Source organism: Parasteatoda tepidariorum, chromosome 7 (genome assembly GCF_043381705.1).
Source record: "Parasteatoda tepidariorum isolate YZ-2023 chromosome 7, CAS_Ptep_4.0, whole genome shotgun sequence".
Lineage (NCBI taxonomy): Eukaryota > Metazoa > Arthropoda > Arachnida > Araneae > Theridiidae > Parasteatoda > Parasteatoda tepidariorum.
Genome location: NC_092210.1, coordinates 79,278,709 through 79,294,284, shown reverse-complemented (window position 1 = coordinate 79,294,284; position 15,576 = coordinate 79,278,709). Strand labels below are relative to the sequence as shown.

At 24.8% G+C, this 15,576-nt stretch overlaps 1 protein-coding gene across 2 annotated transcripts in view; it reads left to right on the top strand.

Moving 5' to 3' along the window:
• LOC107451821 (beta-glucuronidase) overlaps window positions 1–15,576 on the top strand; it is a 33,194-nt gene that overhangs the window by 14,259 nt on the left and 3,359 nt on the right. For both annotated transcript variants that reach the window (XM_043039634.2, XM_071183686.1), the window contains exons 7-11: window positions 8,544–8,716; window positions 9,279–9,422; window positions 9,617–9,701; window positions 10,510–10,686; window positions 13,573–13,711. In XM_043039634.2, coding sequence (XP_042895568.1) covers window positions 8,544–8,716; window positions 9,279–9,422; window positions 9,617–9,701; window positions 10,510–10,686; window positions 13,573–13,711 — 718 coding nt within the window. The remainder of the gene's footprint in view (window positions 1–8,543; window positions 8,717–9,278; window positions 9,423–9,616; window positions 9,702–10,509; window positions 10,687–13,572; window positions 13,712–15,576) is intronic.

The following is a 15,576-nucleotide window of genomic DNA, read 5'->3' as shown; positions in this document are numbered from 1 at the left end:
AAAGTTTTGAAAATTAATTTTAGGTGAATACTTGTTTACTAATGTTTAAATAATAATAAGGATTTCTAATCAAATTTAAAACTTTTATAATCATATTTATAAAATCTTATTCATAAATTTAATTATTTTATAAAAAACTATTTTTNTATATTTTGTTTCATTAAAAATGCTATAAAAATTCATCAATGATAAAAGTAATAATAATATAAAAAATATATAATAATAATAGGAATCAGTAAAAAGTTTTGTTAAACAATTTGTTTAAGTAAATAGGTATTTAGTAAAAGTTTGCATTCATTCCTTAACTATATTTTTGCTTTTTTTGAGCAATAATAGAGCTAAATTATAATTAAGAAAATTTAATGTGAAAAAAAATTTAAATTGTTTCTAAATGGAAGTGAAGACAGGATGTTAAAATCCTTTGAATGAAATGAGAATAAAAATTATTACTTGAAGATGTGTGAATTTTCTAAGCATATTACTGTTTGTGTAAAATGTGTTATCTATTTTTTGTCATATTTTTTATTGCATTACTTTTTATACTTAAATTATTAAGTTACTTTTTGATTTAAATCTAGTTTTTTTTCTTTCCTTTTAATTAATAAAAAAGTTATCACAAAATACAATAATTGCCTTTAATCTTTTGTATTAACTATGAATTTATTTATGTACTATGAATTTATTTTTTTTAGTCCCTATCCACCTGGCTACTTTACACAAGGAACAAATTTTGATTTTTTTAACTATGCAGGAATTCATCGCTCTGTTTTGTTATATGCAATGCCACTTGCTTACATCAAAGATATTACTATAGTTACAGATATTAAAAACAATACAGGTATTCAAAATATTTAATGTGATTTTATTTTTTTTATTTTTAATTTTCTTGCATATAACGTTCTATCATCATTGCTGCATTAATAAACAAACCATAGAATTTTTTACAAATATAATTATTTCGATTCCTTTAAGTGTAAAAGGGAAATATCCTATTTAAAGAATTATGAGAAATACTCTTTCAGTTTTAAAGTGCTAATATTAAACCCTTTTACTGCTCACTTTGAAAAACACAGTTCACTCAGAAAAACGTGTTATTAAATGCACACTTTAATTGTTAGAAAATTAAAAATAATAACTTCTTTTTAGATAAAAAAAACAGCTATCTTACAAATATTGCTTGAGGATTGTTTGTCATATAGTTAACAATGCTATTGTATAAAAAAATTTGTTTGATAGAACTTAGTGTGATAGAATGTTGTCCCAGTTTATATGATAGAGGGAAAGAGATTTTATGGTGAAAATATTTGCAATCCAGTTTTTATGGTGGAGGTAAATTAATTGCAGTTTTGTGAAAGCTTTGGCCATCGGAGCGAGAGGTGAAACCCCCTGCAGTCCTATTGCCAAGTATTCAAACTTAAAAAAAATTGAATTGTTCTCAACGGACAGTTAGGAAAAAGGGAAGAGATCCATAGTTGGCGATTTACCGAAAGATAAAATAGAAAAAACGAACAATCAGCGTTATTAATGTTAAAGTTTAAATAATTTGGCTATAGTTTAATCATCAAAAAGACTGTGAGAATTGATATAACCCTGCAACTGAAACATTTTGTGGTAGAGTAACTGAAAAAATAAAAAGTTAAAAATAGATTTTGATGTTCGATTTAGTAGTGATATTGAACTAATGAGTTCTACATTTATATTTAATAAAAAAATTAGCCGTTACATTAATCGTTAAGAAGAGAATAAAATATTTATATTTGCCTTTTTATAAAATGTTATAAAAATTAAATAATTTATTTAATTAAAATGAGATTAAGAATGATTAAAAAATTAAATTGATGGAAAAATATAAACTTTAAAAGCTAGGAAACACATAATGCCTATTATGGCATCGCAATTAGTTAGAAAACTTTCAAAAGTTTGCTATTTTTTGTTAAATTTCTTTCTTGTTTCCATAAATTATGGAAAATGTAATTTATTTAGCTTTTTTTATGCATACTATGTATTTTTTACACTTTTAAATTTTTCTGTTTTTCAGTCCTTTTTTACTTTTCTTTGTGAATGAGAAAATTTATTACTCTGCCACCTGCTTTTACTTAAGAAAACTTAGATACAGCCCACAAATCGTAAAAGGTTTACAATTACTCGGTGACCGCCGAAGTATCTCAAGAGTGAGGGTTCTCTCCCTCCCTTCACATATGTATATGTATATCATATGTATGTATATTCACATATGTATATGTATGTATAATATCACATATATATATACATATATATAAGCTATCACATATATATATGTATATATATATGTGATAGCTTCATGATTTGATTGTTTCAAAATTAAAACAAAATTAATGAAAGTAATTGTTTACCTGTAAATTATTTATCTCTCATGTAATGGTATTTTTTTAAATTCTGTTTCACTGTTTATTATTATTATTTTGCTCGCTGTGAAATTTAAAATCAAGAATTTTCCAATTTGTCAGCAATAGAGACGTATATTTCCTCTGTTGTGGTGAGTAATGGATGATTTGGTAGAAGTTTTTACCATGGAAATGTTAAAGCTCACTTATTTGTAAATTTAATTACACAAATATTAAGTAAAAATTTGTTATTTAGAAAGGGCTGTGTCCTTTCATTTATAAAATGAGAGGGGATTAAAGCCCCCTACCCATCCAGTACCATGGTCCCTACAATTACTGTTGTTTTACCCTTTGATACTTCTCATTAGATAGATTTATGATCCGTTTTCTATTTTTGTTCTGTATTCTTTTTAATTTTGTTACAGGATATGTTCAATATATTGTGGATACATCTGAGACTTCGGTTGAACCAGATTGTAATGTGAGAGTACTCGATCAAAACCTTTTGCCAGTTATAACAATCAAGGGCTGTTCAAACACCCTATCTGTTAAAAATCCCAATTTATGGTGGCCTTATACCATGCATGAAGATCCTGGTTATATGTATACATTAGAAGTAAGTAACCATTAAACTGTTCCAAATTAATAACACTAATTTTTTTATATTAATATGCATATCAGCTAAAATTTTGTCAAATGATGTTCTAATTTTGTCCTGAAAATTTTAAGCTGTTATAGTAAGGTTAACAGACAAGAGCGTTAAAGTTTCTTTTTTTCACATTATTTATAAAACATATTATGAAATAAATATAAAAATAAAAATTTATTTTCTTATAGCTATATCCATTTATTACCTATGTATGTCTTCATATAGCTATTTATTACCTATGTAGCACCTAATATTAGATAACATCAGAAAATCGAACGTTATTTTGCATAACCTTCAAATATTAGAAAAATAGAAAAAGATCGCTGCACAAACTAATATTATCTTGCGTTCGCCGTAATATTGTTTTAAAATGGTTTTGATGGTTGTATATAATGTTAGATTTTATATTTTCTGTTATAATCTTGCGTCGTTTTTCATTTTTGGAATAAGCAATGGGAAGATTTGGATGGTAGTAGTAAAATAAATCAGAGAGATAATTTTATTTAACTTTCTGTGTTTTTGTTAAGCAGTAAAACATAGAACAATAGTTTTATAATGTCATTCCATGCATTATTTACTTAGCAATACAGAAATACTAAATAAAATTATCTTAGCGAATTCTGCTACCATCCATTTTTCTTCCTCTTATTTTAAGGTATATCTTATGTTCAGCTGATATTTTTTAAATATTTCTAATTTAATTAAGAAATAATACTAGACCGTAACTTTAATTGATTTTTTTTCTTTACATTAACAATGACTTTTTCTTTCTTTACATTAACTGAATTGACAATGTTGAAAAAGGGACTGATAATGATAAAAGATTCTTAAAAACTAATTGATTATGGCAAAAATGGTGCAATTTCAAAACTTGACTCATTGTAAACATTTCATAACTACTTTAGTCCCCAAATATTGTTCAATTATAAATATTTGTGTATATAATTATGTAGAAGAGTATTATTTTTTTAAGGAACTAATTTGGCGTAAACCTAAGGAAATTTGACGTATGATTAAATGAATAGAGAAAATATATTTTTTTAAACAAAAATGCCATCTGGTAGCATGAGGTGTGGTTTTGTTGAATAGTGTTTTCAGAAATAGATCTATGAATTAATTTGAAATATCGTTTGATTTAAATAATTATTCACCATACCTACTTATTTATTTCAGTCATGTAATCTTATTTATGTATAAGTACTCAAAAAATGCAGAGTATGATTTTATCATTTTATGATTTTTAGAAGTTAAATATTAAATATACAAAACACTTTAAAATTAAACTCTTTGAAGTGTTCCAGACATTAGGAACAGTAAATGAATGTGCTTCAAAAGTAGCAACTAATTTTAATTTAGAACTCAGTCTTTTTGAGAAGCAATGTGAATTGATTTTTGAAATAGGGTAGTAGTGAAACAACGGTAGAATTACCCTACAAAAAGATTTTAAATTACTTCAAAAGGAAAAATATTTCTTAAATAAAAATCATTATAATTTTTATTGATTAACATTAATATTTAATAGTGTTATTAAATAATATACTGGAAATTTTGTAAAATGTGAGAAAAGTTAGAAAATATGTAATAAATTACTTAATTTTAAACTTTTAAGTGTGCTGAGTTGTAATTTAATTTTCTTTAAACTGATTTAAATTTTGCAAAACGTTTGCTGAGACCAAACATCATAATATTACAAGGTATGCAAGTTCTTATTTTTTAAAAAAAATCATGGAGTAGTCTTGTAATCATTCCTTAAAGCTTTTTCTAGTCTATATTTTTTAAATGAATAGATGTTTGTCTTAACACTTCTTGTTCATTCCTTAATTTTAATACCTAATTGAATAATATTTAAATAGCAATGTATTCTACTCGTGTCAGAATTTTTTTCTGGGCATTCAACTAATTGTATATGTTGTAAAAGTATTTTTTGTAAAATTTGATATTTGTTTTATGGTTGATTCTAGACAGACATGATAATTTACATTAATTTTTTTTTATATTTATCAAATGAAAAGTGAATTAAGTTGAAATGAAAATATTCTGTACTGAAACTATTATGTGTGAGATAAGCTTTAATAAATTTTCAAACCTATTTATTCCCAGTATATTTCATAACTTCCCTTTTATACTCCCAATCCCAAGCATATTATAGTAATTTGAAAATGTCTCAATAATGTAGTATTTTCTACATTTATGTGAAGTTATTTAAATGTTTCATGTATAAAGGTCTATTTCAAAGTAATTACTAATAAAAACTGTTTTTATTTTAGTTATTTACTAAAAATGTTTACTTATGATAGGTCAGAGTTGCTTGGAAGAATGTTGAAGATATTTATAATCAGCCATTTGGAATCCGCACTGTAAATGTCACAAAAACAAACTTTTTAGTGAATGGGAAACCTTTTTATTTCATGGGATTTGGTAAACATGAGGATTCTAATGTAAGTATTTTTTAATATGCGAGTGCTATACTGTGCAAATTTTATATATATTATATATNATATAATGTCAAGTATAGAGGTTAAAACTTAAAATTAGCAATATATAATTTCCTAACTTATTTATCAGTCCTAAATTTCATAAAATTCCTATAAAATTTAGAACAGTCACATGTGGGTCTAATGCTTACCTAACTAAACCTGGCACTATTTAAATTATTAACAATATTATTAAAGAAGGTTTTTCTTGGATTATCTCTAATAATCAACCGAATTTTGAATTTATTAAACAGAAAAAAATTAATTCTATTGTGACTTTTGTTTTCCAGGATATTTTCAATAACATTTACCTTTCTAAACTAAAAGATGTCCTTTTGAATTATTTCTATGACTTTAAAAATATCCTTAATTGCAAGTTTGATTATTGGGAAATTCTGATTAATTTTTTTCTTTTTAATAATTATATATACAATGGAAAGATATTTTTCTTCAAATTTATGGAATATCACAAGAATCTAATTTTTCATCTCCCCATTTTTGCACATTTATTAAAAAAATTATACTCTTAATATTAAACTTGTTTTTAGATTTATTGATGATTTAATTTTCTATATTATGCCATTTTATTAAATAATATTTACCCGAAGGGATTAATCTTGCTTCGTAACCATGATGATAATATTAATTTTGATTTTTTGAATTTGTTTATTATAAAAAAAAATATCTGCTCTGTTGATTTATACGATATAAAATAAATGTTTTTAATTTTAATATAAAAAACTGATTACTTGGAATTCTAATGTTCCTAAGAACATATGTTCAAATACTATTTTTAATCAAATGAATAGAATTAAAAGAATATTTAGTAATACAGCAGAGAACTGATTATCTGGAACGATCGGGACCATCGCGATTCCGGATAACTGATTTTTCCGGTTTTCTGAATCGCTACAAAATGCCGTTTTTTTAATGTTTATGAAACGAAACTAAAAAATTATTTTGAAATTAGTTTTAAAAATAATAAAAAGTTATAAATAATACACTTAAGTTTAAATAAGGAAAGAAATTATGAAATGAAAATTATATACAGGCTTATATATGTTATTAATGTTATTATTAACATTAATAACATATATAAGCTATTTGTGCTTATGTGAGATTCGTCTACAAACGGCTTTTGATCCGTCCTCTAAATCAGTTCTTTCATCAACTCGATACGCCATACGCTCTAAATAACAAAAGTGGCTCAAAATCTTGCAGGAAAAAATTTTATTTAATTGAAGAAAATTAATTTCCGGTTCAGAATTTCATTCCGGTTATCTGTTTTTCCGGTTTCAGGATAAGAGGTTCTGCACTGTATTTATTTATACAAAAAACAAATAGACTAACTCTTTCAAAATTTGATAAAAAAAACAATGAAATTAAGTAATTAATTAAGTAAATTAATTGAATTCTATATAAAACCATTGAGTTAATTGTATGTTATTGTAAATAAATTTACTAAACAATTCTTTGTTAATTTATATAATTTTTACCATGTGCAAATCCATTTCAGGCAAATCCGTGACTAAAAATCTGTGCAAAACAGGCAATTCATGTTTCTTTCTGTCTCTTTTTTTTAAATGAAAGTTAATTTTCTAAAATCATTTAAATTGTATAATTAAATATTAACCTTATTAATTATAAACTTCTTTAAATTATCCAGCATAACATTACCTTCCACACATCCATTTTCGAACCAACAAATGTCATGTGATTCAGTACTGCAATAAGAATGCGCTATGAAACAAAATCCCTCAATTTGCACTTCTGTTTTCTTATTTTGTAATCTGTAATCTTATTACAGAAATATTTTAGATCATTCTTGAAAATTTTACAATTTATATAAGTTCATTTGAATGTCCTTCTAGCTTTGTAGATTTCCTTTTATGTTTTGTTCTGTTTTTTCTTTACATTTTCATTTCTGTTTTTTACATTATAATTATTACTTAATGTGCTCGATTATATCACCTAATGATGTTGTATATATTTTGTAGTGTTATATATTTTGCATAAAGTAATATTAAATTAATAATCTTATAATTGACCTCTAATCTCTTTTATATTGCTTTATGTACAGAGTAAATTGTTAAAACAATACTGCTAGGTAATTATAATGTACATTTTGTATTTATGTCTGTTTATTGAGTAGTGTTAGATCATGTAAATGTTTTCTCCAACTTGTTATCTTGTTTTGTCCCCTTCCAGGCAGGATCTAATGTTGTCACATTTGTTAAACTCTCATTATTCAATTAATGATTTGTGTGCTCTTCCAGGCAGCATGGGGTTAATCCTCTAAATTCACGCAAAATTAAGAAGAAAGTTATTCTTTTTCAAAATGCTTTTTTTTCCTTGCTACTATGCCTTAATAAGCATTGATAAATGCAGTATGATTTCTTCTGGGAAGCAAGTAATCTTTCATGGTAATCTACAACATATAGAAGAAACACATCTGATAAAATCCGGCTATAGCTCTATTGACCATAAATAAATGTACAGTATACAATTTTGAACATTAATAATTCAAAGTTTTGTCAAAAATAGAAAAAAAATAAAGTTGTTGCAAATTCGAATAAGGGGGATAAGATTAAAACAATAACGTTAAAACAAATGCAAACCTTTTTCCTTTTTTAAATATTGAAGTTTTGGGCCTAGAGTAGAGATTTCTTACAAAATAAGCATTGTTTTAATTATTGAATAGCAGATGCTAAAAGGTTACTGTTATAATAGCTTTACACCTAGAATTCTGCCTACATCTCTCACTTAAAAAACAATATAATTCCTAGAATAAGTATTATCCAAGCCGTTTAATTTACTTATCTGAAAGAAAAATTAGAATTAAAGTTATAAAATTAAAATATTAGAATAGAAGCTGAAAGAAAAATTAGAATACTGTAGTCTGTCTATAATGTATATATATTAAAACTTTACTAATTTTAATTTTTTATGACATTTTAATCCCATATTTGATAAAATTTATTTTTAAAAAAATATATATTTTTATGAATTCATAAAATGTATTAAATGAAATCTGAGTAAAGAACTATATATTTCTAGATTCGTGGAAAAGGCCTGGATTTGCCAATTATAGTTAAAGATTTTAATCTGATCAAGTGGATTGGAGCCAATTCTTTTAGAACATCTCATTATCCTTATGCTGAAGAAGTGATGAATATGGCAGATGAACAGGGCATAGTGGTCATTGATGAATCACCTGCAGTAGCATTATCGTAAGCATATCTTTTCTGAAGTGTCATTTGTGATGCAGGCTGAGTTATTTTTAACAAATAGTTTCTTAGGCTTGTCAAAAATATGCATAAAAAAGTCTATTTAAATTGTTTAATTGTTAAAAAAATTAATTTAGGTGAAAAAATTTGTAAAGAATGGTAGAAATTTTGCCAAATGTGCAGCAACAAATACAGCTAGAAATTTTCTCTTTTTCAAATTCTAGTGGCACGAAATTCAGTTTTCCATACAGATTTAAATGTAAAATTCAATGAATTCAATATAAACAACTGCTTTTTTTTAAAATATTAGTTAAAAAAAATTAAGAAAAAAACATGAACTATTTTAAAACAATGAAAAAGAAATTTGAATTTACCTTAAAATGATGAAAATGAAATTGCAAACAATTTCTCATTAAAATTATAACTCATCAAATAAATTAATATCTTTTAGATTCTTTGTAAAATGCAAGAGTTAAACATTTTCAAACTTATAGTTATAATGTAGTGCCTATGAGGTTATCTATATTATGTTTGAATGACCATTATATTTTATGTCAATGATTAGATCCTTTGGTGACAATCTACTGAAACAACACAAAGCAATATTGAGTGAACTTATCCATAGAGACAAAAATCACCCATCTGTCTTTGCATGGTCTGTTGCCAATGAACCACAATCTTCAAAGAAAGAAGCTGACAAGTACTTTAGGTATCATTTAAATCATTTATTTAATTCACTGTTCATCGTTTAGATAATTTATTAATTCACTATTTACTGTTACAGATCTTATCAGAGTAACAGTCTAAATAAGTAACAGTGTAAATGTATATTTTTAGACTCCATCATTTTGTATTTTTTTATTATGTTAATTATAATTACAATCATATTAATTTTTTTTTCAGTGAAGTAGTGGCACATGTAAAAGAACTAGATCCTACTCGCCCAGTAACAGCTGCTATAAATGCTGATTACCACTCTGATAAAGCTGTAGGTAATTTTAAATGTAATTAAAACTCTGCAATATTTAATAATATTACTGTTTTCAAAAGTTTTGGTTAACTGTAAACTAAAGTTAAAACATTAAAATGCTTTTATTATTTTTTAATAACGAGTCTAAAATTATGCAGGAAACATTTATTCTGAATGTAAAAATGTATTTTATATCACTTATTGTTTGATGTTTGAAAAGTTCACTTATTTAATAAATAGATACTTCAAAAAAATATAACTATTTTTTAAAAGAACTTTCTTAATATATATATTATGCAAAAAAGAGTCCAAAGACTGAAATTTCTGACTGAATTCTTGTCAATTTGACTGTGCTTTTCTATAAAATTTCATTAACGCTTTGTTAGAAAAAGAAATGCTCTATTTCCTAAGGTATAAAAACATGTAATGTTCATTCCCTTTTCTTATATGAACTAATTTTAGAAATTTATGTATATCAAATCAATTTATTCTCAATACACAATTCAATGTTGAAAATATGAAGCCAATTACATGCATTTTATTTAATCAATGAAAGTATTTTTGAATAAAGTTGAATTATACAGTCTTTACTCATGATTATGAGAAAATATTGTATTATTATTCTCTTTGACATAATTTTTATATTTTTGCATTGTTAAGCACTTTTGTTTTGTTAAACAGTAATTCACAGAGAAGCTCTCGCTTGAATGCATGCAATCATGTCTCTTTTATTCTACTTCTATTTATTACTCTATTTCAATTAGATTATAATTCTCTAATCCTTTTATATATCAATATTCTATTTGATATAATTTTTATAATTTAGGGAAAATATTTAGATTTTGTTATGCTGAATCATTACTATGGTTGGTACAGTGATGTTGGAGCATTGGATGTTATAGAGCCTTTGCTCATTAATTTTATGACCAATGCTTTCAAAGTTTACAAAAAGCCTATAATGATGTCTGAGTATGGTGCTGATACTGTAGCAGGATTACATACAGTAATTATTAAATATTTTACTAAACATATTTTAAATTACACAAAATACTAAATTTTTTAAAAACTAATTTATATGAAGAAATTGTAACGCGACAAGCCTATTTTAACAAAACAGAGCTCAGAGCAGAATTTCTTAAAAAAATGTCTTGGGCTATTGTTAGATATCTTGATAGAGTTAAGCATGATCTATTATGTTTTTTTTTTCCTCTTCTGATTTTGTTTAACGAGAGACAGTTTGTTTTTTCTTTCTTTTTGTGGATTTATGTATTAAGGTTTGAAATAAATTATAGAACTTATGTCCTATGTTCTGCTAGTTGTGTCACTACAATATGTATATGTATGTGTGATAATCTTGTGTTAACTTTTGTTTTAAATTGTTATGAGAGAGAAAATGAAGAAATATAGAGAAGCACTGATATTGCTTTTCTTATTCACTAGATTTTTTTTTCTAATAAGTTTCATACTGTTAGAAAAGTAAATGGAAAAAATTATAAATTGAAAGTAAAAGAATATACCTATTATAATTTGAATTATAAATTGAAAGTAAAAGAGAAAATAATAAGGCTCTAGAGTGATGAAAAATAGTTTTAAGCTTAATATATTCAAAAATTGCAATTTTTCTTATAGGAAAAAATTGAACTATAACTCCAAGAAAGGTTTTAAGAGATCTGTACCTATTTTCTGTAATTTCTATCTTCAGCCCCTAGTTACAATTTATATTAATAACAGAATGAAATATAGCTTGTTTAAATCAAATATTGGAGATTTATTCCTGAATCACACACTGAAAATTTTGTTTGGTGTTCAATCTTATTGATTTTCTTCTATTTTTAATGTATAGTTTTAATCTATGTTTGTAATATGATAAAGTTTAATGTGTCTGAAAAATTTGAAATATATATATTAAATTTAGCTTGTTGAAATTAGAATTATCAACTACTAATTTAGTTTAATGTTGATCCTTGTTGCTTTTCTTCTATTCTTAATGCATATTTTTAATCAATGATTGCATTATAACAAAGTATAATTTATTGTTTTAAAAATTTGTGCTATAATAAACTATATGGCGTTTAAATTAAATATAAAAGATTTAATCCTGATTTATCAACAAAAAATTTAGTTTGTTTATAGTTTTAATATCCCTTTGTAATCTGATAAAATATAACTTATTTTAATTCAGAATTGAATATTTATTCATTAATTATAAACTGAAAAACTTAGTGTGGAGTTGGAGATAATAGTTTTAATCTATGTCTGTGCATAGTTTTAATCAAATAAATTATTAGGTGCTTGTTTTAATTGAATTTAGGTAAATCATTATATATTAACTGCAAAATTAGTTTGGAATGGGACCTTACTGTCGCTTATTATGTTTAATGCATAGTTTTAATCTATGTTGTAAATCTAATAAAATCTAACTTGTTTCAATTTTTAAAAAAGAAATTCAACCATTAATTATGAACTGTAAATCTAGAGCCAGGGTCGCCACAGGCAACTAAAATGCGACTATTTTTGGCCTAAATCAAGTATGGCAGCTTTTTTGATGGGAAAGACTAAAAAAGCAATTATTTTAAGGAAAAAGAAACTATTAGGGGACTTAAGTACTCCTAGCGATGATTTTAGCATAAATTAGGTTAACAACCGGCAACCTCCCGAGCTTCTGATCACAATAAATTTTTTCTTTAGAAGTAGAACATTTTGAATTGCTCATTTATTTGAGTCATCACTTTTTAATGTGCTCAATTTGCACACATTCCATTGTAAGTCTATTCGGTTTCTAGATCAACGGTTATTGATCGGTCTAGATAACGGTCTTTTCAATGGTTATTGTTGCGAAATTCTGCGTGATTTAAAAAAAATAATTAAAAAATAATTTTGATTCCATATTACGATGTGTACATTTCAAATTTGAGTAATTGCTTTTTGCCTAACTTTAATGTCTCTGGATTCATNTATTGATAAAAAGGAAGTAATTGAAAGTATTTAATTTTCTGCAATTATGCTAATTTTTTTGATGTAAAAACTTAGTGATGGAACACTATTGTATATATAAAAATTATCATATTTGCTACTAACTTGACTAAATAAATCACGGTATATGACAATTAAGTCATTTAATAAAATTTTAGTCACATTATTGAAAATTTTTCGTTATTATTTTAGTAACTATTTTCATAGTTTTTGGCAACTATTTTCATGTTTTAGGCTACTTAAAGCAACTATTTTTCTTTTCCGTGACAACCCTGAGAGTGGATTTGGACTGTATTATTTTTTTCTATGTATAGTGCATAATTTTAATCTGCAATTTTCAATTTTAATTTGAAAATGGATTAATTTCAGGTGATAAGCTAATCGAATTTATTTTATAAATCAATCACAATTCTAAAAATATTTTATTTTAACGAATCATTACTTTAAAAAATTGGCCCAATAAAGAGTTGCAAAGCACAAAAATTTATGCTTGTTGAAGACTCACTGATTCATCACATTAAAATTAATACATCTCTAAATTTATGCTTTGTTCATTAAGAATGAGTGCAGAGTTTAATAGCCTAAGTTTAAAAATGCACTGTTATATATATGAAAAAGAATGCACTTTTAAAATAATTTGTTAAATCTGTTATTTAAATTAAATTAAAATAATCGACCCTAACGAAATCAAAGGAGACAGGAATAAAGGAAAAAATATTACATATTAATTGTATTGATCTTAAAAAAATAAATTGTGTAAGACTTATAATTTTTTTTAAAATGGTTTACATTAATTTTTTTATTGCACCACCTCTTATCGTCATGTCTTTGAAATTTTAATTTTAAGACACTTTCAAAGATCCAAAATTCACCATCATGTTTAAGAGAAATTAATTTAATGTTTTTCTTTTTTAAGGATCCACCGTTCATTTTCACAGAAGATTATCAAACTGAACTTATGATGCATCACCACAAAGCATTTGATGTTTTAAAATCTCAAGATTTTTTCATCGGAGAACATATATGGAATTTTGCTGACTTCCTAACCCTACAACGTAAGTTAATTGTTCTAGAATATGTACTTATGTTCCTACATCATGTAAAAGTTTCAGTACTTATCCCTTAAAGGTGGTCGTTAAAAGTTATTACTGCAGCATTATCCGAATATTACTATATTCGGTATCTATTACCTACATAGACAATACCACAATTAAATAAGCAACACTGGTGTCAATAATAGCATTGGCATTTTTATGGCCCCCTTTAACGATTAAGCACTGAAGTTTAAATGCGTATGTTTCACAAAGAAAATAAATCATTCAGATCAAATAGCTAAATCCCCAAACATACCAAAGATAAGACATATTTTCTATCAGGAAGCAAAATAAATTGCATAAAGTTACAAAAAAAGAGAACTATTTAAAGTTGTAATGAAAATTTAATTAACTATTTAAAAGAGCTAATGCAATAATTCAAAACTGAATAAACTAGTAATGTTCATAATGATTTAACAGAATCATTTTAACACAAGATGGCCAAAATCTGTTGATTACAAGAACTGATGGTTGGATTCAAATTAAAGTCAGTTAATGGGCATCCATTGTCGCATTTATAATTTTAAAAGAAGCAATGGATTAATATATCTATTGTCGGCAAAAGGCAACCGAGTAATTGAGATAAATTTATATTTAAATCTCTTGTAAAATGATATTCTTAATGTTCGTTCTTTTTCACTTTACTCAAACAATAACTTTGATTTGAATATAATTTAATTTTTTAATTAACCAGTTTTTAATATTAGTATTATTTTTAATTAATATAATTTAAGTTTTTTTCAAGGAATAGTACAAATAAATTGTTTTAAAGAGCTTTGCTTGTTTTCTCTTTGAATATTTTTCTCAAGATACTAAAATGAAAATAAATATTTACATTTCTAAGTAAAAAACTGGGTACATTATTTGAAAATATTTCGTTTACTTAATTTTCTTAACATCACACTAATTAGCTCGACTTTTAATTAGTTTTATTTATCATACCAAAGATAAATTTCTTTGAAAACAAAAAGATATTAATTTTAATTTTGTAGTTTTTACTTATTACAATAGAGAATATCATTTGCTTTAGTATTGCAATTAAGTTGTAAAACTGTTTTTTTTTTTTTTTGTTCTTTAAGATATGTTTAATGATTTTAATAGTTTATTTTATTTAATAATGAATAAAATAATTTTGTACTCGAAAGTATATAATTTTTTACATCATTTTAAAGAATTTAATTTTATATGATAAATTCAAAATTTGAAAGAAATTGGTCAAATAGTTCTTGAGAAATAAATTTGAAAGTACAACTGTTTCAAAATTTTAGAATTCTAAAACTTTTTGAACTATTGTATTCAAGTTTTGAATTTTGCCATTTTAAATTACATTCTTTCAAAGGAAAAAAACTTATACCTCACAATTTAAAATTTTTATCAACCATTATTAAATAAAATATTTCAAAATAAATAAATTTAAAAATTATTTTTTGTATGAAATTATCTTTGGATAAAGGAATGCCATAATTGTGTGCAAATATTTCTTAATTCGAGTTAAAAAAAATTAATTTGGTGTAAAAATTTCTTGAGATAAGACGAAATACGTAAAAGAGTAAAATTAACACTCAGGAATCCAAACTTTAAAACCCACTTCTGAAAAAACTATTATGACAATATTTTCCTGATTGCGACTACCCTTCAAATTTGATAGTTAAAAATTCAAAATCAGTAGGGTAAAAAAGAATTCTTATTTAGTGTCTGATTTTCAAACTTAAAATATAGCTTACCCTAATTAATTAGCATATTTGAGTTTGGGCCCTTGAATCATTAAGATTGAGTCCTGGTATGGGAAAATGTGATCATTAGATCAAAAGTTATTCAGGCTGTTC